General features: G+C 38.3%; 1 protein-coding gene across 1 annotated transcript in view; it reads left to right on the top strand.

The window, feature by feature from the left end:
* Positions 1 to 25,766, top strand: part of Mid1 (midline 1) — an 88,097-nt gene that overhangs the window by 25,284 nt on the left and 37,047 nt on the right. Inside the window, 2 exon segments of the mRNA XM_032890258.1 lie at positions 19,235 to 19,342; positions 23,792 to 23,940. Coding sequence (XP_032746149.1) covers positions 19,235 to 19,342; positions 23,792 to 23,940 — 257 coding nt within the window.

The raw sequence follows: 25,766 nt of genomic DNA, 5'->3' as shown, positions 1-25,766 counted from the left end.
TTGATTTCTAGATGGAATTGATTAATGAAGTTGAGTCTAGTCAGCTTAAGTTAATCAAACACTGATTCAAGGCCCTCCTGTGAGTGGTTGTGTTTGGTTTTATAAAATGTATTCAGTTTTATAAAATGTATTCGATTTATAAGTTGATAATGAAATTTATTTAAAAGCTTAAAAACTATATAGTTAATGACTCAGATAGATGCATTCCTTCTACAAGAATTCCCATGGTCTCTAAGTCTATGTTTAGGCCTTTCCTACTTGGCAGGATTCCCTGGGAAGCATGCCAGGCTTCCTAACATGTCTAGCAAATGGTATAATATCTGCCAATGGCTTTTGATACACTAATAGTGTTTTCCAAGACATCACCTGCATCCTTCTGTCTGCCCTGCAGGACTGGCTAATTTGCATAAGTCTGCATGCCAGATAAATTGTCACCCCAAAGAACAGAAAGGGACCCTTCTTGAAAACTTTAAACTCAGAAAATATGGTTCTGCAATGACAGACTTCAATGGACACGGATCTCTGCACACAACTTACGGATGATATAAATGCCTGCCAGACCTTTGCCCAAGCTGAGGAATCTGGCACAGGATGAGGACAGAGGATCAAATTAGAAAAGCAAAAAACTGGGAGACAGCTGTCCATCTGGAGCATTCAGAACCATGAAGAGAGGCCACAAAAGGTCTTTCTAACCCCTCATTGTAAAACTATATCTTTTTTTTTTTTTTTATTCTTTAGATCAGTACTTCTCAACCTGTGGGTCATTACCCTTTAGGGGTCAAATGACTCTTTTATTGGGACCACCAAAGACCATCAGAAGACGTAGATATTTATATTACAATTTGTAACAATAGCAAAATTACAATTATGAATTGGCAACAAAAATAATTTTAAATTTGCAAGTTTTCAGGTCACTATAACATGAGGAAAAGCATTCAAGGGTCATGGCATAAGGAAGGTTGAGAAACCCTGCTCTAGATAGTCTCACAAACCTCTCTTGCCATTCAATCTGATAACCAGAATGAATGGTGTTTGAAAAAAAAAAAAACTTCTTTTTTTTTATCTTTATTAACTTGAGTATTTCTTATTTACATTTCGATTGTTATTTCCCTTCCCAGTTTCAGGGCCAACATCCCCCTAACCCCTCCCCCTCCCTTTCTATATGGGCTTCCCCTCTCCATCCTCCCCCCATTACCACCTTCCCCCCAACAATCAGGTTCACTGGGGGTTCAGTCTTAGCAGGTCCAAGGCCTTCCCCTTCCACTGGTGCTCTTACTAGGCTATTCTTTTAGAAGAACTATTTGATACATGGAGAGAAGTTAAAATGACAGTGGTCTAAAAACGACTTACTCAGATTAAAGTACGAAACTCTCTTGATCCTACACACAAACACACACAAACACACCACACACACACACACACACACACACACACACACACACACACAGACAGAGAGAGAGAGAGAGAGAGAGAGAGAGAGAGAGAGAGAGAGAGAGAGAGAGACTTGAATCAACAACCAAATGATATCCCAAGTCCATAAGGCTTGCTTCAGGTATCATCATGGGTATGACGGTAGCATCTGTTATTTTCAGAGAGAAACAAGAGCAACCCCGTTCCCTCTTACTTTTATTTCTTTGCTGCTAGGACTGTTGCAAAGATCTCTCGAAACCACTAGCTTTGGATTCCTTCCAGCCTGGAATCTGATTGCATAACAGTCTTAATTGTTGGCAAAATCAAAATACATACTTAAGAAAAGTGCCATAGTTCTCAGCTTATATTTAGGGTCTGCATGGGTGAAGTATGGGCTTGTTGGGTCTTGGTGCAACTTAACTTTTCTTTAAGCATATTATGTAAAGGGTACCAAAAGGATGTCATTCTAAAGAAAGATGTGTTTTTCCCCCATGCATTTCTATCACCATAACCTATTAATGTGAGTAAAACAGTGGGTGCAGTCAGACAGTAGCAACAGATGCTACTGTATAGAGGACATATGTAAATGGTAGCCTGAAGTCAACCTCTGGCTACTAAAGAAAAGGATCACATTAATGTTTGCAGAATCATACAGTTTTTTCCTTCTGCTTTTCATGAAATAGTCTTAAAGAATTCCTCTTATTTGTGGTTTCAAAAAAATTAGAACTATGCCAGTGAGGCCTGCCTTTAAGGGTTCTATTAAACAATAAGAAGGCTTTGTTCTTAGCTATAAAATTAAAGCAAGCAGTGTTTCCACTACCTGGCAGGATTCCTTCCCCATCCCCTACCTAACCTTGATCCTCACACACTGAACAGATCCTTCTCTTTCCCAGGAAGGGAGGTGAGAAGGCAATATCTGCCAGGGATTTATTTAGAAATATAGGTGACCTTTCAGATAATAGAGGGATTAAACAGCTGGGAAATGAGGAAAGGAGAAGGAGGGAAGGAGGGAGAGAGGGAGGGAGAGAAGAGATAGATAGAATAAAAGAGAGATGGCTGGACAAAGGAACAGAAACAGAGAGAGATATGAATGGACAGACGGATTTTGAGATTGAAATTTCTTCAAGTGCTCCTTAACTCAAGTTTAAAATAGTTGTAGGGCAGATCTTCAACTTTCACAATAATTGCTCTAGAAAGTCCGTAATAACGTCACAATGATTTGAAATGATAGAAGCAAGGTGTCTCTAGATAAGAAAATATACATGCACACACAGGTGCATACCCACACATGTATGCTTGTTATACACACCCAATGTTTTAGTCTGGTTTTCTACAGTCTATGTTTTCTTTCCCGGGAAGATTTACTGGCTATTGTCCAAATATAGACAAATTAGGATTTGTGAAACACAAATACACACATGTGGATTGTGGCCCGGAAACAGGGACTGGCCCTGGTCAATACAGAAAGCACTGTCAGATGTAATAGGTGTTTAGCCTCATATTTAGTGCCAAGGTACTGAAGCTACAGAGCAAATCTGATAAATGTAACACCAAACTCCTTTTAGTCTCCTCTAAATCTGAATATATGAAATGATAATAAGAAAAATTCTTCTCCAGAGCTAGTCTTAAGAAGAGTCTATTGTGTCTATGATTGTCAGTGCCTTGTGCATGTTCGACTTGAAGAATATGATCCCCTTAGTGTGGGTTTTTCTCAGCCTCTCCTAGAGAATTCCAGAGGGGAGTGAATCCATCATGCACTCTTAAAAGCCATGGACTCACCCCTGATGAAACATGTTAGTTAAATCCTGTGCTCCCTTCCTTTGGTCTGTAGTGTTTCTGAGAGTTGCCTGTTGTCTCTAGTGGCTCGGAGGGTGCTTGGTGCACTTTGTTGTCTTCATATCTTTCCTTGTCTACTACTCCACTTCCCACTGATACTGCCCATCCAGCATCTTTTCTTCCATTCTGCCCTCCTACCATTTTTCAGGGTTATCAATGTCAGAGACAGAATCAAAGATGGAATGATCGTATGAGTCCTTTCCCTGATGGTGGCCATAGTTCACATGTCCAGTTTCTACAACCCATCCTCTAATTGGTTGTATTTGCATAAAAGTAGATACTAAACCTTGAACAACAAAGATATTCAGAAATCAATCTGCACTTCTGTCCAGATTCTAGAAAGGCAACAAACAAATGAGAGGTTATATAGATAGTACTTTTGGATTTTTCATAATGTTAGAACTATGCTTATCTTCATCCAGTTGTACTTCCAAGTTGAAGTTTTATAAGTAATGAGTGTGTCTGACTCACTGGAAGAGCATGGGCTAGTTCTCATTCTAAAGAACGTCACATAGGAGAAGATAGCAACTACATTTAAGTAACGCAAGCCTGAAAAGAAATCCGACTCAGTATTTCTCCATTACATTACCATACAGGAGTCATGGCACAAACAGGAAAGAAAGCCACTTACAAAAATGACAAGTGTAAGTGAAAGTAATGAATGTGTACTACAGACTAAAAATTTCCTCTTTCCCTTTGAAATAGCTTCCTTTCTCCGAACTGCGTTGCCTCTATCTTTTCTTTAACTCAACAAGCATCTGTAAGTTATTTTCACCTCCCAAAAGCTGATTTTTACTAAATACATTTGTTGAAGAATACTTAAAAGAATGTTACTACTTTTCAGAAATTTTATGAGAAGGGTTTGATAGACATAATTGTGCATGTCAGTTTAGCAGTCAGTTTTTTTTTTTTTCATTCTGTGTGCCCAGCCCAAACGGAAGGGTGTAGAGCATTTGTTTTCTAAAGAGTGTAATTAATAAGCTAAAGGAAGGAAGGAGATTATTGTTTTTGAATGAATTATGAGCAACACCTTCCATTCTGTTGCTTCATTTTGAAACTGCTTTCCATAAAGTTTCCATTCAACAAACAAAAATGCCTGTGCCATTCATGCCAAGAATGTGAGACTGAAGGCTGAAGTCAGCTTAGTATACCCTAGGGAATAGAGCATAGTAGGGTCAACGGTTATTAAATCTGCAGGACATAATGGGGAATGTCAAATCCAGGTAGCAATGGAGTATTGTCAGCTTCAAATTAGAATCCCATTAATTTAGTAATTGCAAACTTTTCATGACTAGAAGGAAAACAATTAGGATATGCAGAGTACCTGCTATCTTCTAGATTTTTCACAGATGTTGTCACTGAAACTAAGCAAATAAGGAAATATTTTTCAAGAAATTCTATGCATTTTTCATACTTTTTCACTCTAAAGTTCATGTTCTGTTCACTATGCTGAAGGATAGCAAACTACAACACTAGGATCCAATCTTACTTGTCATCTCCTTTTGGTAAATAAAGATTTTTTTTTTTGGCACACAGCCACATTTAGGTGGTTACACATTGACTATGGCATCTTTCAAGAAAATAACAAGAGTTGAATACATACAACAATGGAGTCCATCTGGCTCATAAAGTTAAAATATTTACTTTCTACAGCTTTCCAAGCAATGTTTCTCGACTCCTGTTCTGCACTACTGAAGAACCTTCTCAGCCCATCCTGTCTCCTAACTCAGTTGCATAACAGACAACCTTTATGGGACATACTTGGGATTTAAAAAACACCTTCTAAAATTCTAGAGTTAGTTGTGATGCTAACACGGCTTCCTGAATTATTGAGCTGATGAACAATGCAGATGGATTGATTAATGCTACCATCATTTAGGAAGACAGAATAGGGTAATTGTTCCTAGTACCCATCATTTTCATCCTATATGAACATTAAAAATAAACTAAACTTATTTAGAGTGGATATGAATATAGAATTTATATGTGTGAAACAAACCCAAAGTTTTTTCATGTAGTAACTCACTATTTCTTGCCAGTACACCTGAAGAACTGTTGTGAGGATGGTTCTCTATCCTGTTGTGTGCTTAATAGTATTGCAGTTGCTATGGAAGCTAAGAATTTATGTTTTCTATATGGAGACTGGGAACCCGGAAAATGAATACTTGATGTAGTTAACCAGGAAAGTACAGCTAGTTATGCACAAAAACCAGATAATTCTATAGAAGCAAAACATCTCAAGGTCCTGAGCTCTCAACTGTCCTTTTTTAAATCTTTAGGTCTTTTTTAAAATATTTCTGCTTATTTGAAGATTGACTTTAACTGAAAAATAAGCAATAGTATCAACACTTTGAACAGACATGTCCTGTTATACTACCCTTGGGAGTGAAACTCCCTTGTGTGAAGTTTCAAAGTTTTAGGCATTGACAGTGGCATTTTTTGGTGGGCAGTTTTATTGCCTTGTTACATTTGTATTTCATTTATAGGAATTTTATTGTTCTACTTACTGTAGAGTGTAACCGTTTTAATGGCATCTTATGGTCTTGTTTATCCAACAATTGAACTTCATAATCATAAAATTCCAAGAAAAGTTTTACCATGATAATAATGAGGATAGTTTTTAAGTCCATAGCAAGTATACAACAAATATTTTCTGAATATTTGGTTCATAAGTACAGTTGATCTGTTGTGGGCCAGCAGATTTTCTACAATGATAGCTTATACTTATAGTATTGCTACTGTTACTTCACACACACACACACACACACACACACACACACACACACACATCACTCTAGGAAGATATTTCATGTTTTAATGAAAAGCCACTGTTGGAACTGAAAAAAAGTTTTAATAAAAAATAGTAAATATTAATCTCTGGACTATATCTTGGTGATAGAAGGCTTGCTTGGCACATGCAAAGCTCTGGATTTCATCTCCAACATTACCAAAATTTAACAAGTAAATTAACATATTAAACATTAAATCTGTTGCTCTGTGTTGTGTCTTCTGGTTTTTTCCTTCAAAGACAGAGACCCTGGGCCCTGGGGCATCCTCCGCTGACTACTTGAGCTAAATCCACAAGTAGTGAGAGAGTTTTCAGTGTAAAGAGTATATGTAAACATATTAGATGTATTACAGTAATACCGTCTGTGCTTACTCAGTTCTCCTTGGCTCAGTTTTATATACAAACTGAACTATTAGAATCCCTTTCATTGTTCCTTCTGGCAGCTCTGTCTAACTTCTGCCCCAGGGTCTGGAATGTTCATCACAGCTGCCTTTGGCAATAAAAACCAAAGCACCCTCAGATCCTCATATTTCTCTTTGCACCTGGTCAGCAGAGCACAGTGGGGCACAGAGCTGAAGTGCATTCAGTTTCCCCCTCATGCCCTCATCTTACTGGCCAAATATCAGTTTATCCACATTGAAATGAACTCCTTTAGTGTGTTTCTTTTCAGGTTAAATGGGATACCTGGACCATGCATTTTAAATACTACTATCCACTTTAGAATCAGATGCAGATTCCAAGTTACAAATGATTAGCATACAGAGATAAATGCTTTGGAGTCCAAATAACAGTATCTACAGAACATCGTATATGAATTTTGCAACCTTTCTCTGGGTTTCCTTAATTTAAATAAGTATGGAATGACCCAGCTTTTGATTTTGCCTTAAGGACTGATTTTTAGACAAATATACAGTGTAGATAACTGGGTTTAAAACTCCCAGATGGAAAGGTTAACAGTCTTAAAGGAAAAGTGTAATTGTTTAGTGGTGTAGTGGTGCAGTTTGAAAATTGCACTAATTGCGGGCCAGTTCCTAGGCTGCACAATCTCAGGGGGGTAACCATTTTTGTAGAATTCCTAGTGCATTGAGCAATGCTCCTTTCTCCCTGAATACTCAGAAGTAAAATTTCCTGTTCCTGACACATTGGCTTTATCCTGTCCCAGGCTTACTTCAGTGTTCCTTCTGTGTACAAACAGGAAGCCATCTATCAAATGAGTATATCCTTTTGGCAGGAAGAATTGGGAGGTTCTGCTTTGAAAGCCTGTAGGTGGCTAACTCATTTCAACCAGGCATTGTCAAATGAGGGGGAAAAAAGAATGTCTCTTAAGTCCTGTTAGACACAACAACAGATGCTGGTGTGAAAGCAAGAGTAAAAGGAATCTTTATACACTGCTGGTAGAAATGCAAAGTAGTGTATTCATGATGAAGCTCAGTTTGAAGGGTGTAAACACACACACACACACACACACACACACAACTTCTGGTCATTTACCTATAGGATTCTATGTCCTACCATAGAGATACTTACACAGCCATTTTTATTGTTATACTATTTACAGTACTCTAGAATATAGAATCAGCCTAAAGTTTCATTTACAAATGAATGGATTTAAAAAATGTGTCCATACACATATTGGTACGTACACATAATGGAATTTTACTCCACCATAAAAAGAATGGAGACTTAACATTTGCAGGAAAATGGATGGGCCTGGAGATAATCAGAGTGAGTTAAATAAGCCAGATAAAAAGACCCATCACATTGTCCAATGGATAGACATTAACACTTGGCTTTAAAACTTAAAAGTAAGATCTTTACCTAAAAGAAAAATAAATAATAAAATACACATTCGTTCAGTTTTACCTATAAGACATGACCAGACAGTTTCTTCCCACTGATGTTCCTTTGTACAAGTTTCATGAAATATTTCTAAAGATTTTGAGGCCACACTTGTGTGAAAATTAATGATGTTTATACGCTGTACTATACATCTTATTTAGCAGTTAAATATAAGTCAAAAGAGCAAGTTTTAAGAAATAATAGAAACCATTTACAGACTGCTAAAGAACATTCCAGAGTCTCTGTAATTAAATCCCTTTAATGTTTATACATTTGACAAAAAAAAATGTCAGCTTTACCCCACCCTTTCTGTAAAATCTTATAACACTATTAGACCATAAAACTTAGCAGGAGGATTTATTTTATTGGGCACTGCTAATGGGCTGACCTGGAAAAAAACAGTTAACCCATTTATGTTATCATTGACTAATGTACGAAATTATGTATATTACTATTAAGGAAGGAAATTTCCATGCTGACAGCTGATATGAAAGTGTAATCAATTAACAATGTGAGGTAGACACTAAGACAGAAGAGAAATGCTCAGTGCTGAATTTGTCATTTGATTAAACAGTCATGTGTTTGAATCACATTAGACATTAGGATTGCCTTTTGCACTTACTTTAGTTTTCAGTTTTCACACTTCAATGAGACTGTGATGGTCTAAAACACAGCAAGATGACCCTGTGAATGGAAAAAATGGGTCAGCAAGTCTTTATGGGCAAGACACTTCTCCTGTGCCTTGATTATGTAATTTTCCTTTCTAGTTTACCCTTCCTGCCACCAGAATACTTAGGACAACTGAAAATTCACCAAATAGGTGGAGCCTATTATCAAGTATACTATAACTATGTTCTATCAAGTCTATCAAGTCACCATGAGCATTCAGTTTCTCTCTCTCTCTCTCTCTCTCTCTCTCTCTCTCTCTCACACACACACACACACACACACACACACACACAAGAACATAATCTTAATCAAATCCTAAAGTTAGTCATCATGTAGGTGCCATTTTCCTTGCTTTTAAGAGAGCAAAGGCAGTTCTGAAGATGCTGCTGTGAAAACAGCTGGCTACTAGGTGCTTGAATCATATGCCTGCAGTCCCATGCCTGAGTCTCCCACATTATCTTCATCCTGTTGTAACTTCTACACAAAAGAAGCAGAGTATTAGCAACATATCTCACCTCAGTTTTGTAAATCGGGTAGCACATTTTTTCAATGCTATCTGGGAATGGAATTAAAAGGGCCACTGCTTCTTAGTTAAGAATTACATATAAATTGCTGCATACAGAACTGACTGTTATTTGGGGATGTACTGATGTAATCTGTCAGGTGTTAGCCTCTTGGACACAGTGTCCGAAGAACCTCTAAACACCTTGTCTGCATCTTCTGGCTAATTCCCATTTCTTTCCTCTTGACTTGTCAAAGGATTCTCATTTATGCAATAAAATGGACTCTCTTCCCAGGCATGTTTAATCACATTATTTTCTCTAGCTTCTTTCCTATGCACGTCTCAAGTCTCAATCTTAAAATATTATTTATTTCTTGACATATTCAACCTGTTTTGTATACTTACATGTAAACTTGGAAATAACCATAACTTTGCACTTCTTTTTATTTGTTTTTTGTTGTTTGTTTTACTCCATTTTTATTTAATTGGGGATTTCTTATTTACATTTCGATTGTTATTCCCTTTCCCGGTTTCCGGGCCAACATCCCGCTAACCCCCTCTCCCTCTCTCCCTCCACTTCTATATTAGTGTTCCCCTCCCCATCCTCCCCCATTACCGCCCTTCCCCCAACAATCACATTCACTGGGGGTTCAGTCTTGGCAGGACCAAGGGCTTCCCCTTCCACTGGTGCTCTTACTAGGCTATTCATTGCTACCTATGAGGTTGGAGCCCAGGATCAGTCCATGTATAGTCTTTGGGTAGTGGCTTAGTCCCTGGAAGCTCTGATTGGTTGGCATTGTTGTTCATATGGGGTCTCAAGCCCCTTCAAGCTCTTTCAGTCCTTTCTCTCATTCCTTCAATGGGGGTCCCGTTCTCAGTTCAGTGGTTTGCTGCTGGCATTCACCTATGTATTTGCCATATTCTGGCTAAGTCTCTCAGGAGAGATCTACATCTGTTTCCTGTCGGTCTGCACTTCTTTGCTTCATCCATCTTATCTAATTTGGTGACTGGATATGTATGGGCCACATGTGGGGCACACACTTAATGGGCATTCCTTCAGCGTCTGTTCTAAACTTTGCCTCCCTATTCCCTCAGAAGAGTATTCTTGTTCTTGTACCAGGAAGTAGTGAGAAGAAGGTATATCCTTTTGTTTTAGGATAGAATGTTCTATAAATATCTCTTAAGTCCATTTGGTTCATCACTTCCCTTAGTCTCGCTACGTCTCTGTTTAATTTCTGTTTCCATGACCTGTCCATTGATGAGAGTGGGGTGTTGAAATCTCCTACTATTATTGTGTGAGGTGCAATGTGTGTTTTGAGCTTTAGTAAGGTTTCTTTTATGTATGTATGTGCCCTTGTATTTGGAGCATAGATATTTTCAGGATTGAGAGTTCATCTTGATGGATTTTTCCTTTGATGAATATGAAGTGTCCTTATTTTTTTTTTGATGACTTTTGGTTGAAAATAGATTTTATTCGATATTAGAATGGCTACTCCAGCTTGCTTCTTCAGACCATTTACCCGGAAAATTGTTTTCCAGCCGTTTACTCTGAGGTAGTATCTGTCTTTGTCTCTGAGGTATGTTTCCTGCAGACAGAATAATGTTGGGTCCTCATTGTGTACCCAGTTTGTTAATCTGTGTCTTTTTATTGGGGAATTGAGTCCATTGATATTGAGAGATATTAAGGAATAGTGATTGTTACTTCCTATTATATTCATGTTTGGATGTGAGATTGTGTGTGTGTGCTTGTCTTCTCTTTGTTTTGTTCCAAAAGAATTGGTTTCTTGCTTTTTCTAGGGTGTAGCTTGCCTCCTTGTGTTGGGCTTTACCATTTATTATGCTTTGTGAGGCTGGATTTGTAGAAAGATATTGTGTAAATTTGGTTTTGTCATGGAATATCCTTGTTTTTCCATCTATGTTAATTGAGGGTTTTGCTGGATACAGTAACCTGGGCTGGCATTTGTGTTCTCTTAGGGTCTGTATGACATCTGTCCAGGACCTTCTGGCTTTCATATTCTCTGGTGAGAAGTCTGGTGTAATTCTGATAGGTCTGCCTTTATATGTTACTTGACCTTTTTCCCTTACTGCTTTTAATATTCTTTCTTTATTTTGTGCATTTGGTGTTTTGACTATTATGTGACAGGAGGAGTTTCTTTTCTGGTCCAATCTATTTGGAGTTCTGTAGGCTTCTTGTATGTTTATGGGCATGTCTTTCTTTAGATTAGGGAAGTTTTCATCTATGATTTTGTTGAAGATATTTACTGGTCCTTTGAGCTGGGCGTCTTCACTCTCTTCTCTACCTATTATCCTTAGGTTTGATCTTCTCATTGAATTCCTGGATTTCCTGTATGTTTTGGACCAGTAGCCTTTTCTGTTGTACATTATCTTTGACAGTTGTGTCGATGATTTCTATTGAATCTTCTGCTCCTGAGATTCTGTCTTCTATCTCTTTTATTCTATTGATGATGCTTGTATCTACAGCTCCTTGTCTCTTCCTTTGGTTTTCTTTATCCAGGGTTGTCTCCCTTTGTGCTTCCTTTATTGCTTCTATTTCCATTTTTAATTCCTTCACCTGTTTGTTTGTACTTTCCTGGAATTCTTTCAGGGTTTTTTGTGTTTCCTCTGTATAGGCTTCTACTTGTTTATTTTTGTTTTCCTGCATTTCTCTAAGGGAGTTCTTCATGTCTTTCTTGAAGTCCTCCATCATCATGATCAAATATGATTTAAAATCAAGATGTTGCTTTTATGGTGTGTTTGGACATTCAGAGTTTGCTTTGGTGGGAGAATTGTGCTCTGATGATTTCGTGTACTCTTGGTTTCTGTTGCTTGGGTTCCTGCGCTTGCGTCTTGCCATCACGTTTTCTCTGGTGTTACATTGTCCTGCTCTTTCTGACAGTGGTTAGACCGTCTTATAGACCTGTGTGTCAGGCGTGCTGTAGACCTCTTTTCCTGTTTTCTTTCAGCCAGTTATGGGAACAGAGTGTTCTGCTTTCAGGTGTGTAGTCGTTCCTGTCTACTGGTCTTCAGCTGTTCCTGTCAGCATGTGTCCTGAGCAGGGCAGGCAGGTCACCTAGAGCAGAAAAGTTGGTCTTACCTCTGGTCTCAGGCCTGAATTTGCTCCTTGGAGCTGGGTTTCAGCTCTCTGTAAGAGCAGCAAACAGAAGGACCTGCCCCAACTTCCCTGGGGACCCTGTGCACAGGGGCCCCAGATGGTGCTAGATGTTTTCCTCTAGAGTCAGAAATGTGGGCAGAGAGTAGTCTCCTCTGGCTTCCCAGGCCTGTCTCACTTCTACTTTTTATTGGATCTTTTTTATTTATATTTCAAATGTTATTCTCTTTCCCATTTTCCTGTCCATAATCACCCTTTCCCCTCCCCTTCCACTTCTTCTATAAGTGTGTTCCTCTCCCCATCCATCCCCGATTCTTTTTTTTTATTATAATCCGACTTTATTATTATTTTTTTATTATTAACTTGAATATTTCTTACATACATTTCGAGTGTTATTCCCTTTCCCGGTTTCCGGGCAAACATCCCCCTCCCCCCTCCCCTTCCTTATGGGTGTTCCCCTCCCCACCCTCCCCCTATTGCCGCCCTCCCCCCAACAGTCTAGTTCACTGGGGGTTCAGTCTTAGCAGGACCCAGGGCTTTCTCTTCCACTGGTGCTCTTACTAGGATATTCATTGCTACCTATGAGGTCAGAGTCCAGGGTCAGTCCATGTATAGTCTTTAGGTAGTGGCTTAGTCCCTGGAAGCTCTGGTTGCTTGGCATTGTTGTACATATGGGGTCTTGAGCCCCTTCAAGCTCTTCCAGTTCTTTCTCTGATTCCTTCAACGGGGGTCCTATTCTCAGTTCAGTGGTTTGCTGCTGACATTCGCCTCTGTATTTGCTGTATTCTGGCTGTGTCTCTCAGGAGCGATCTACACTTCTGCACTTCTTTGCTTCATCCATCTTATCTAATTGCCATCCCCGATTCTTGAACCTCCCATATTCCCTTACACTAGGGGTCCAACCTTGGCAGGACCAAGGGTTTCTCCTTCCTTTGGTGCCCAACAAGGTCATCTTCTGCTATATATGCAGCTGGAGCCATGGGTCAGTTCATGTATAGTCTTTGAGTAGTGGTTTAGTCCCTGGGGGCTCTGGTTGGTTGGCATAGTTATTCTTATGGGGTTGCAAGTTCCTTCAGCTCTTTCAATCCTTTCTCTAATTCTTTCAATATGGGTCCCATTCTCGGCTCAATGGTTTGCTGCTAGGAGTCACCTCTGTATTTGACATGCTATGCCCGTGTCTCTCAGGAGACAGCTATATCTGGTTCCTGTCAGCATGCACTTCTTAGCTTCATCAATCTTACCTTGTTTTGGTGGATATATATATGCCACATCTGAAGTAGGCTCTGAATGGCCATTCCTTCAGTCTCTGCTCCAAATTTTGCCTCCATATCCCCCCAATGAATATTTTTGTCCCACCTTTTAAGAAGTAGTATAGCATCTGTACTTTGGTCATCCTTCTTTTTGAGCTTCATGAGGTCTGTGGATTGTATCTCGGGTAATTCGAGCTTCTGGGCTAATATCCACTTGTCAGTGAGTACATACCAAGTGTGTTTTTCTGTGATTGGGTTACCTCACCCAGGATGACATTTTCTAGTTCATTTCATTTGCCTATGAATTTCATGAAGTCATTGTTTTTGATAGCTGAATAGTACTCCACTGTGTAGATGTACCACATTTTCTGTATCCATTCCTCTGTTGAAGGACATCTGGGTTCTTTCCAGCTTCTGGCTATTATAAATAAGGATGCTATGAACAGAGTGGAGCATGTTTTCTTTGTTGTATGTTAGAACATCATTTAGGTATATGCCCAGGAGAAGTATAGTTGGATCCTCAAGTAGTGAAATGTCCAATTTTCTGAGGAACCTCCAGACTGATTTCCAGAATGGTTGTACCATTTTGCAATCCCACAAACAATGGAAGAATATGCCTCTCTCTCCACATCATGCCAGCAGATGTTGTAACCTGAGTTTTGATCTTAGCCATTCTGAGTGGTATAAGGTAGAATCTCAGGGTTATTTTGATTTCCATTTCCCTGATGACTAAGAATATTGAATATTTCTTTAGGTATTTCTACGCCATTCACTATTCCTCAGCTGTCAACTCTTTGTTTAGCTCTCTACCCCATTTTAATATGGTTATTTGGCTCTCTGGAGTCTAATTTTTTGAGTTCTTTGTATATTTTGGATATTGTTATTTTTGTTGTAAGAGGTGAAATTATGTTTGTGTGTCTCTTCTTTTGGTTTTGTTACAAGGGATTATTTTCTTGCATTTTCTAGGTGTAGTTTCCCTCCTTGTGTTGGAGTTTTCCATCTATTATCCTTTGTAGGCCCAGATTTGAAGAAAGCAATTGTGTAAATTTGGTTTTGTCATGGAATATCTTGTTTTCTCCATTTATGTCATTTGAGAGTCTTGCTGGATATAGTAGCATGTGCTGGCATTTGTGTTCTCTTAGGGTCTGTATGACATCTGCCGAGGTTCTTCTGGCTTTCATATTCTCTGGTGAGAAGTCTGGTGTAATTCTGATAGGTCTACCTTTATATGTACTTGACCCTTTTCCCTTACTGCTTTTAAAATTCTTTGTTTTGTGCATTTGTTGCTTTGACTATTATTTGATGGGAAGAATTTCTTTTCTGGTCCAATCTATTTGAAATTCTGTAGGCTTTTTGTATGTTCATGGGTATCTTTCTCTTTAGGTTAGGGAAGTTTTCTTCTATAATTTTGTTGAAGATATTTACTGGCCTTCAATCTCTTCTATACCTAGTATCCTTAGGTTTGATCTTCTCATTGTGTCCTGGATTTCCTGGATGTTTTGGGCTAGAAGCTTTTTGCGTTTTACATTCTCTTTGACAGTTGCGTCAATGTTTTCTATGGTATCTTCTGCCCCTGAGATTCTCTCTTCTATCTCTCATATTCTGTTGGTGCTGCTTGCATATATGACTCCTGATCTCTTCCCTAGGTTTTCTATCTCCAGGGTTGTCTCCCTTTTTTATTTCTTTATTGTTTTCTTTTCAATTTTTAAATCTGTGATGGCTTTGTTCATTTCATTCACCTGTTTCGTTGTGCTTACCAGGAATTCTTTAAGGAATTCTTTAAGGGAGTTTTATGTTTCCTCTTTAAGGGCTTCCATTTGTTTACTTCTGTTGTCCTCTATTTCTTTAATTTTATATTCTTCTTAAAGTCTTCCTCCATCATCATAAAATATGATGTTGCAATCCAAATATTGCTTTTCCAGTTTTTGGATATCCAGTATATGCTTTGGTGGGAGAACTGGGTTCTGCTGATGCCAAGTAGTCTTGATTTCTGGTGCTTAGTTTCTTGTGCTTGCCTCTTACCATCATGTTGTCTCTGGTGTTAGCATGTCTTGCTGTTTCTAAAAGTGGCTTGACCCTCCTATAGGCCTGTGTTTCAGCACATCTGTAGACCTGTTTTCTTTCAGCATGATCTGGGAACAGAGAGCTCTTCTCTCAGGTTTGTAGGCACTCCTGGCAACTGGCTTTCAGCTCTTGGTGCAGCAAGAAACTCTAAGCGTCTTGCCCGACTGCTCCTAAGTCCCTGTGCCCCAGGGACACAGATGGCACTAGGCAATTTCCTCTTGGTTCTGGAATGTGGGCAGAAAGTATTTATCTCCTCTGGGTTCTCAGGAGTGTCTGCACTTCTGAGGGTCCAGCTCTCCCCAAACTGATCTGGGTGCAGGAAGCTGTGATACCAGTTCAGTTCAGATCTGGGCGCATGCAGAAACCAGTTGGTTCCTGCCACTCACTGCTTCTATATTCCTGTATCCAGAGGCACTGTGCTGTTTCCTCTTGGGCTGGGAATGTGGGCAGAAGTGGGCAGAAGTGGCGGCCTTTCCTGAGGTCTCAGGATTGTCCACACTTCTTGGAGTTCAGCTCTCTTCTCCACAAGATTTGGGTACAGGGAGACTGTATTTCTTATAACACACCATATGTGCAGCAATTGGAGTGCTGCCTAATATTGTGGAGAAGCCCAGGAATTGATTTTGAATGGATGGATGGATGGATGGATGGATGGATGATAACTATTTGAACGTGCTTCTTTGAAAGGAGGCATGGCAGTTGTGTTGTAAGCATAGTCAGGATTACAGTCTGTATGGCATTGGCTAGGGCACTTGAAGTTTCAGATAACAAATTGGGGCTTATCAAAAGAGAAACAATATGTTCTTGGTTTTGACTTGAGATTGTCTCTAACTTGGGAGGAATTAATTAGAGAGAGTTGGAGCTAGTACTAAAGACCAAAAGCAAACCATAAGGAAGAGATGACAACTTTCAAGAAGAAAAATGCTGCTGTGACTCCAGCTAGATATAGAGAAGCTATATGCTAAGCACATGGATGAGGTTCAAAGAGAGATAAGGCAAAACCAGCTGTGCTTCTAGATTTCAGGATGCTTGCTTGTCAACATACTTGACACCAGTTGCAATGAGGAAGATGACATGGGGTAGACCTGGTTTTAAGCTATATTCATATTTTTCCCAAGGAATTGATCTATAGTAATTTTTTTCAGACTACTCAAAGGCATTGAGATTTGATTACCCATTTCAATGTGGTCCAAATACAAGATGCCCCCTTTATCTCTATTCCATACTTGACTGTAGTTTCTAGACAAAGAAAGAGATTGATGACCCAAAATTGGAAGGAAGTACATATTGAGGAAAGAAGTTTTAGGGTATGGTTTTTGCGTGTTCAGAAGACTCCACATAGAACACTTCCATCAGCCATAATAATTTCTTTATCAAAAGCTATGGATCAGGAAGGAAAGCTAAAATAATACTCAAGACCTGCACCTTTCCAAACCAAATGTGAAGAAGAAACACCTGATGATACCTACCACCTCTGCACTCAAAAAAAAAATATTCAATCAGATTACTAACTCCTTTGTGAGGTAACATGATACAATAAAACTATGGAAAACTTCATTGTAGTGAAATAATTTCAGAAATGCAGGATATTATCCAACTTCTTTTCTTCTGCCTGTAGGAATATAAGAATGCCACAGTTAGCAGAAATTTGGAACTTAACAAAAGTAGAAAAACAGATTTAACTTTTCTTGATTCTAAGAAAAGCTCAGCTTGCATTCTTTAAAAATGCGGCCCAAAATTGACATCCCGTGTTTCCAATTTTTTGGAAATATTGCTTTGATTCAATGGTGATTGTTCTCAAGTTTCTCAGAATATGTTTGGGTCCTCAATCTAGAGCTCAGCTGACTTTTTTTTATTTTAGTAAAGTCAACCAATAGACCATAAAAATTAAATCTCTACAACTGGATTTTATGCTACTATGACCACTGTGGGATACTTTTTCTAACTGCAGTAACTCAAATTTCATTGTGTTTTGAAAGAGGTATGGATCAATGAAGAGGAAATGAGAGTAATGGAGCTTCTGACTCATTTAGGATTCTGGCTAGCAGTAGTTATCTATCTGAACAAACAGACCAGTCATGGTAGAAAATGAAGCTCAGATACTGAAGCTGACCAGGATGGAACATTATGACTAACCAGTTTAGTGGTGTTCTTGTTAACTATACATCTTGCAAGAACCTGCAGAGGTGGACACAGGAGAAGGTCCTGAAACCTCACTAAAATTTTGTCAAGAAAAGAATCACAATCATTGTTACAGTCCAGACATCTTACATCCTTCATAATAATATGTTCATTTCATCAACATGGCCCCCTTCTTTTCACAGCCTAGTTGTAATAGTTACTAAATTATGTTGAGATGAAAGGGAAAGATAAGATGTTTGTTGAGAGTAAGTTTTAAGTAAATATTTCAAGGGAAAATTAAATTTACTTAGAAAGTCTCTAGGGGAAATAGAAATGATAACATAAAGTACTGGTATGAGAAATTGAACCCACTCATTACCTTCCCTGAATTATTAGTGTGACTTCTAAATTCTGTAGCTGTCAATCAATGCCTTTTTATCTTTGTTAATTAGACAAACATTTAGCTAATACCTCTGTGAATGTTTAACACAAGGCACAAAGTCCAATGATTTGTTATAGATGGTTGGTGACCATTGTCTTCTCAATAAAATGTGTTATCTTTTTGTGGCATCTGTTAATGATCAAGAATAAAATTCAAGGAATCCTGGGCCTCTTGAAAGTGGACATAGTTTCGGTGAGCCATAATGACGGTGTTTATCCTGAACCAACAGTACTACTTCCAGTTTATCTCATTTATAAAGAATGAAATTATCCTAGCTCAGTACCAAGAACTCATAGCTGAGCCTTGTCCTCTTTTGAGAGATATGCTAGATCAATCAGTGCCACTATCATCCTATGAAACTTTACAGCCCCTCCTGTAACTTTACTAAAGTAAAAAATTTGTGGATGTTATCTTCATCTTCCACAGCTGGGATTTCTGGGTTTCTGTCAGTGAATAAGCATTTCAGTGTGGTCACGAGGTGGAGGAAATACCATGTACATGCTATTTCCCAAGCATAGTTGCCAGGAATGAGCTAATTGTAATTCTCCATCCCATACAATGTATCTCAAATTTTCAAACACAAGGTTTTCTGCATTGATCCATCTTTATGTGCGGATGGGGTACGTTCATTTGTACAACCTCTCTGTGTAAATATATTAGGAATAAGTTTAAAATTAGGTCATAAGATTAATAAAGCATCAAGCCATCATTTTGTGATTTGATCTCTTACAGGGAGTAAACCCAAAGTTCAAAGTTTAAAACCTGTTAAAGGAATGTATAATGTAAGTTGTAATATTGTTTCTGGGAAATTTCCCTAAAGTATATTAAGAATAATTTGTTCTGAATAAATTAATAAGAGTAAATGGTGTTTAAATTTCTTTTTCAATTTTATCAAGACAGGAATTATAAATGTACTTCATTTCACATGTCAATTCCCAACTACATGATAATGGCAACCTATATATCATGTTAGGAAATGTTCTAAGGCTGAGACTAGCTTAGCTTAGTGTTATAACAGGATTGTATTTTCTAAGGATATAAGTCAGGCAGGTATGTACGACCTCGATTTGCCATCCTTACAAATAGTTGGAAGAAGAATTAAAATGTAAGGTGTATACTTAGAGATCACTAGAAGTGTATTAGTCTACATTGGAAATATCAATTAACTGAAAGCCAAATGAATGGCATTTTATTTATCCTGTAGGTCAATGCATCCCGTCAAGAAGCCAAGCTGACAGAAGAGTGTGATCTTCTCATTGAAATTATTCAGGAAAGAAGACAAGTTATTGGAACAAAGATTAAAGAAGGCAAGGTATGATTTCATTAACAGAAGGGTTTTGTATTTCTCACCCAGAGAATATATATTTTCTCTCCAACATCTGCCACTTTAAAAAAAAAAAAACACTTCCTGTATTTGCCATAATCCTGTTTTAATTATCTGCCCTGGTCCATTTTGTGTTGCTGTAGTAGAATATCTGACACAGAATAGTGAAGAACGAAAAGAGAATTATTTGGCCCACAGTTCTAGTGATTGAAAATTCCAAATAGCATTGCACCATGTTTCATATGTGCCCCTGGAAGTAAGTTTCTATCTAGAATCTGTTGATATATTTCCACCTAGTGCATCCCCATTTATCATGTGGACTTGTCTTTTATTACTGCCATCTTCTAGTTTCTCAAACGCCTGGTTTCCTGCAATTTTTAATTGCTAGTATGTATAAGGAAGATAATTTGCTATTGTCATATGGTTGCTTACAAAAATCAATACTCTATATACCCATATACATTTCTTTAGAAAATTTCTTTTTAATGTTAAATTAACAAGTTATACTTGTATGTATTGTTGAATACAATGTGGTTGTATGGTTTATGAATAAAATGTATAATAATGTAATCACCTTAAGTAATATTCATCACCTCAAATACTTATTTTTGTGGTGATAAATTCTTAAATTTAATGTTCTATTAATTTGGAAGTATTTGGTATATTTATAAATATGTGCAATGTATCTCAAAATTTAAAAAAAAAACACTCTCTTCTCCTGTTTAATTGGCTGTGTACTCTATTGTATTTCTATTGTGCTATTACAAATTACCAAATATTTAGTACCTTCTTGTTAATTATCTTATGGTTCTATAATTCAGAAGCCTGAAAGCAGTCTCATTGTGTTAAAGGCTACATAGGATAAAGGCAACGTTGGTAAGCTATTCTTGCCTTTTCAAGCTTGTGGAGGCCATCCATGGGCCTTGCCTCACAACTAAGCCATTAATATTCTACCTTCTGTTTCCATCTTCCTATCTACTTCACTAATATGAACCTTCCTGTCTCTCTCTTATAAAGACTTTAGAGATTATGCAGAAATTATCCACGTAATCCTGGAATACCTCAACCTCTCAAGATCCTTAACCTAGACATCTGCAAAGTTCCTTTGGTATGAAAGGTAGCATATTTAAAGATTTCCAAGGTCTAGATGTAGACCTCACTGGAGCCCATATTCAGATTGCAATGACACTTTGACATACCTCCCCAGCAAGCATACTCACTTACACTTACTTAGCTGAAGCTTGAATTTCTTGGCATAGGAGTTCCCTTTAATGAGCTATATAATAGTAGTAAAAAGTGTTCCAGTTTGGGCCATGATTATATGTAGAGTTCATTTTTAGTAGCACTCTATCCACTACAAACATACACCATATATAGAATACAATGGTACAGAGTGAAATAAGAGAAGTGTTTCTGTGAAGCAGGAATGGGATAAAAGTACAAGGCCACAAGTGTGACTCATGGCACAGGTTTGGTTGAGGAGATGAAAGTATACCAGCAGTTCCAATGCCTGTGCCTGTGACTCTTGATGTCTTTTAGGCAGGATATAGAATTGCTTTGGATCAGATGGAGGGCAGAAACCAGGTTTATGCCTTAGCACCACAGAAGGGTTCTCATTCATTATGAGGGACAGGAAAAGCACTGCCAAAGTCTACCTGGTATCATAACTTTGGCAAATTTCAGTGCTGAGGTTCTGGAACAAGGACGTTCTTAAGAGGGCCTGTGCCACACTCATTCTATTATCACACAAGATAGGTTACTCAGAGACACAAAGGTCAGATAGGATTCCAAAGTGAAACAGGATTCCAGAGTGCTGAGCCTCAGGGCCTGGTTAGTTGACGGACTATAAAACCATTAGAGTAGACCAAGGAGAGAAAGAAACTATCTTCAGATTCCTTTTCTTTAAAACTGAAATGCTAAGCTCAATTCCAAAGCAAACAAAGAAATCTTCAGTTTCTAAAACTACAGCCAACAAAATCAGCAGCATTATCTTATTTCCAGTGAGATTAGTTTTGCAGAAGAGGACACAGACTTGCAAAGAAACAGTTCAGAGATAAAGAAATCACAGACAAAAAGGACTCAAAGAAGAAACTCATAGCTCAGAATGCAATAAATAAGTTTTGGAGGTAAACTCATAGACAATTATGCAACAGAAAATGGCTACAGAAGAAATTGGGCAACTGAGTTTTGGCCTCTGCCTGGAGAAGACCATAAATGTAAGGAGGGACAAAAGAGTCTGGGTGACATTCAAGCAGCACAGATATCCATGGATTCAAAGATTAAAGTTAGATTGGTATTTTAAACGCTAGTCCTGACCATACTAGTGATTCATCACCTGGAGATTTAAAATCATTCATTGCTCGTTAAAATGCAAATTAGTGTTGCTCTGCCAATTATAGCTCATTAACTAGAATATTGGAGGATGTGCCCAGACATCTAAAGTTTTCCTTTGAAAGCTCCCCAGCTGATTCTTTTGCATACAGTGTATGAGAATCTCTGATGCCACTGTAAACTAGCCTATAATTAAAAGTATGTCCTATATGGAAGTTCTCTTTAGAACACTGGTAGTTTCACAGGACACTCTCAATTTCCTTTATATCGATATATGCAGTTTGGGTTTTTGTTTTCTTGTCCTTATATATCATCTTTAACTTCCAATATCCTCATAGAGAAAACAGAAAAATATGAAATTGAAGAGTAGTCATTGTTACATTTGTCATATGTGTGGTCTCTACTTTATATATTCAAAGGATAAGAGAGTGGCATGAAATGAATCCAAAAGAAATTTTGACCTCATTTTCTTTTGTGAGAATTATACCAAATGCCTTCAACGTGGCCATGCAATTTAAATTATTCTTTAGTTATATGATTAAATATTCCATACATTTGGTTTATTGTAGACACTGTTAATTTATTTTCCCTTCTGGAATTTTCCCTTCCTCTGGCAGTTTCTAATAGCTGTGTTCTAACATCCTGAATTAGACTGCAGGTCTGTCTTGACCTTGACTATCTATATAATGTTGCCAGAAGCTCTGTTCTAGTTGGTGTAAAATGGCATTATTTTTTGTCCATATCCTGATATGGACAAGAACTATCATTATAATGAACGATGTATTTTTACCATGCTTGAGATCACATACTCTTAGCTGCCAAGTTTGGACATTTCATTCTGACTCATTATTTTCATAGATTCTTTCAACCTTGCCTAAAATCATGGGCTCAGCACCTCACAATTCAGCTGTAGTTTCCTTTGTTTGCCATAGTACACATGTGGAGTTGGACATTCCCTGGAGTTCTACAGATCTGACATCTCCTTCCTTCCTTCCTTTGCTTCAAGATTAGAGTTGTCCTGGGATGATAGTGATGACTTGGAGAAAGCAAAAATTCCTTTAAGTTAGCAGGAATTCTGGAGGGAGTTTGAGCCTGCCTTGTCTGTAAGACAGATTAACCAGGCGTCCTCCCTACCCTTTCACCCAAGGCTATTTTCCATTCCGGAATTATCAGAAAACCAGCCAAAACCTGTCCCCTCTTGTGTAGGTGGGGCCAGTAGGCACGAGGTGATTCCAATTACTGGTCTAATTTTAACTTGGCTCCTGGCCGGAGGGCTTCAGCTTATAGCACATTTCAAACACCAGAGCCTCGGTCAAGTGGCTTACCTTGGACTTATCTTGGCCTGCCTGAGAGGTTATGGATAATTATGTTGGAGGGTTTTTTTTTCAAGCAACACAGAATTAAGACCTAGAATGGAGATTGCAAAACAACTATGTGTTTTATCCCAAATGGGAAATGCTTATCAAAACAGTTAACTTATCAAGTGAGCACAAAGTGACTGGAAATGACGTTTACAGTGAGAGGAAATGGCCCAGCTGTGCTTTTTTTGGCTTTCTCTCATCAGTTCAATAAGAAAAATATTAATCAATGGGAAAAATGTTCCCCTTCTATTAATTTAATACACAAGTTTTAGGCAGTATGGAAAATAGGAATATCTAATACTTTCATGTCACAACTTTATTACATGGATTACAAAGAACGTTTTATGAAACTTTTTTTTAACTTAAGACTCAAATTTATACCTATAGAAATGCTTTATTTTCCTAAGGGCATACTGAAAACCTGAGATGGAGTAAGTTCCAGGGTTCCCTAAGGTCCTGAAGTAATTATGTAGGATAGTTGAGGGAAGAGGTTTAGTGACCCTTTGTCACTTGCCACTGAACAACACCCCCCCCATCAAACAGAGAAGTAATTAGCAATGCAATGCTTCCTCATAAAACAAATTATTAATGTTTCTTCAAGGACAGAAAGTATAAGTTCTGTAATTGTGTCTTCCAGATTTCAATCTCTCTCTTCTTAAACATAAGAGACTGTACAACTCTGAAGGGTCCATCCCTGAGCCATCTCTCAAGTGTAACCACACCTACCATGCTTCTTTTCTTCTAGGTGATGAGGCTCCGCAAATTAGCTCAGCAGATTGCAAACTGTAAACAATGCATTGAAAGGTCTGCATCACTCATCTCCCAAGCAGAACACTCACTGAAGGAGAATGACCATGCCCGTTTTCTACAGACAGCAAAGAATATCACTGAGAGGTGGGTCCAGGGACAGTTGGGAAGTTTTCAGGCTGCTGATTGCTTATACCTGGGTGTGACTGGTTGGACTTGCTCTCAAACTGACTCCTTTTCTGTTTGAGATTGATCACCAGAGAGAACAGAAGCTTTTGCTATTTTGCTCCAGTTAAGTGACAAAAACAAAACAAAACAAAACAAAAAAATCCTTTCCATAACAGCCTAGAGTTCAGGGTCTTTTTATCAAAAAGTTCACCAGTTAGAGTAAAATCAACCATTTTGTGTGTGGAGGAGTGCTGGGGGTGGTGGTGGTACAGAAAAATCATTTGTTGTAATTCTCAAATTTGATCTTATCACATCCTTATTATCAAAGAATGAAGGTGCAGTCAAAATACATAAAAGGGAAACATGTCTTCCACTGCATGGTTCACTTTTCTAAAGAAAACAACTGCTGCACGGGTGTTGTTTCTGTTAGTCCTGTTTTTACTTGACTGAAAATGTTGACATCACCAGAAAAGGCCAAGGCTGATTAATGTGGGAGAGAAAGGTCAAATGACGAAGCTCCCATGCCTTAGTTTAGAATACCTTCTGTTTCTGGGGAGGAAAATTAGAAATGGTGTTACCGGTATAGTGACTTCAGCATTAAGATAGGTGAAGGTTAGTCTTCTCTTGGTACACCGACTTGCTTAGTATAGAAATTACTCATTTCCCTGGTCATAGACCCATATAATGAATCCAGCGGATCCAAAGAGAAGGCTGGCCTGTATACAGCCCTTGCTAGATCAATGACATCACAAAACATCACCAAACACTTTGACTTTCCATTTATTCTAATTCCCAATTGCTTTTTATGCAACACCTTTACAGAATTGTGTCATAAAAAGGCCCCAGAAAACTCATTCATCCTAGCCTTTATCCTAAAGCAGACACCACCGTACTGTTTCAGAAAGTAAATTATTTTCAGCTTTGCGGACTATAAGGGATTTATCACAGTTATTCACTGCTGCCTGGGTAGCTCCATGTTAGCCACAGGGAGCAAATAGGTGTGGCTGTTTGCCAATGAGTCCATTCACAAAACAAGCTGCAGGTGTTCCTTTACCAACCCATGGTCTTAGAGGGGAAACATGCCCACCATTGCACCACTTGAATATCTTCAAGGAAAGAGAAAGAAAACTAACATAGGTGCTTGCTTGCGTCAGATTCCATTTTCGCCATGCTCAAAGAATATATAGTATTTTTATAACCCTGGCCTCTTACTGATTAGCTGGCTTCACTGTCTTTTTATAACTGAGGAAACTTTGTTTTGCAGTTAATTAACTATTTATCTCCCATGAAGGACAGGAATAACTGCTGCCCTTTAGATGCTCTTTTCTCCCTATTGCAAGAAAGACAAGTCATTCCTTGTGGCTCCTAGATCTCAAATGTCTAATTCTTTGCACTTCTGATCTACAAACCATGTCCACTTTCTTATTCTTTATTTTCACATTTAAAACAACCTAAAACTTAAATACAACTTCATCCCATTGCATCAAATACAATCTAAAGATGGTTTACATGCAGGTCAGAGACCTACAACTGGGGTCTAACAGTCCATTTCTCTGTCTATGAAAACCAACCTGCACAACTGTTACATCTGTGCAGAGGACCTAGATTAGTCCCATGCGTGCTTCTTGGTTGGAAGTTTAGTCTCTGAGGACCCTTATGAGGCCATAGTTAGTTGACTCTGTTGATTTTCTTGTGTGCTCTTGACCCATCCAGCTCCTAGAATCCTTTTTCCCCATGTTCCACAAGATTCCATAAGCTCCACCAAATGTTTGGCTGTGGCTCTGCATCTGTTTTCATCAGTTACT

The sequence above is a fragment of the Rattus rattus genome, chromosome X (genome assembly GCF_011064425.1).
Source record: "Rattus rattus isolate New Zealand chromosome X, Rrattus_CSIRO_v1, whole genome shotgun sequence".
NCBI classification, from domain to species: domain Eukaryota; kingdom Metazoa; phylum Chordata; class Mammalia; order Rodentia; family Muridae; genus Rattus; species Rattus rattus.
This window is presented reverse-complemented; position numbering and strand designations above follow the sequence as displayed.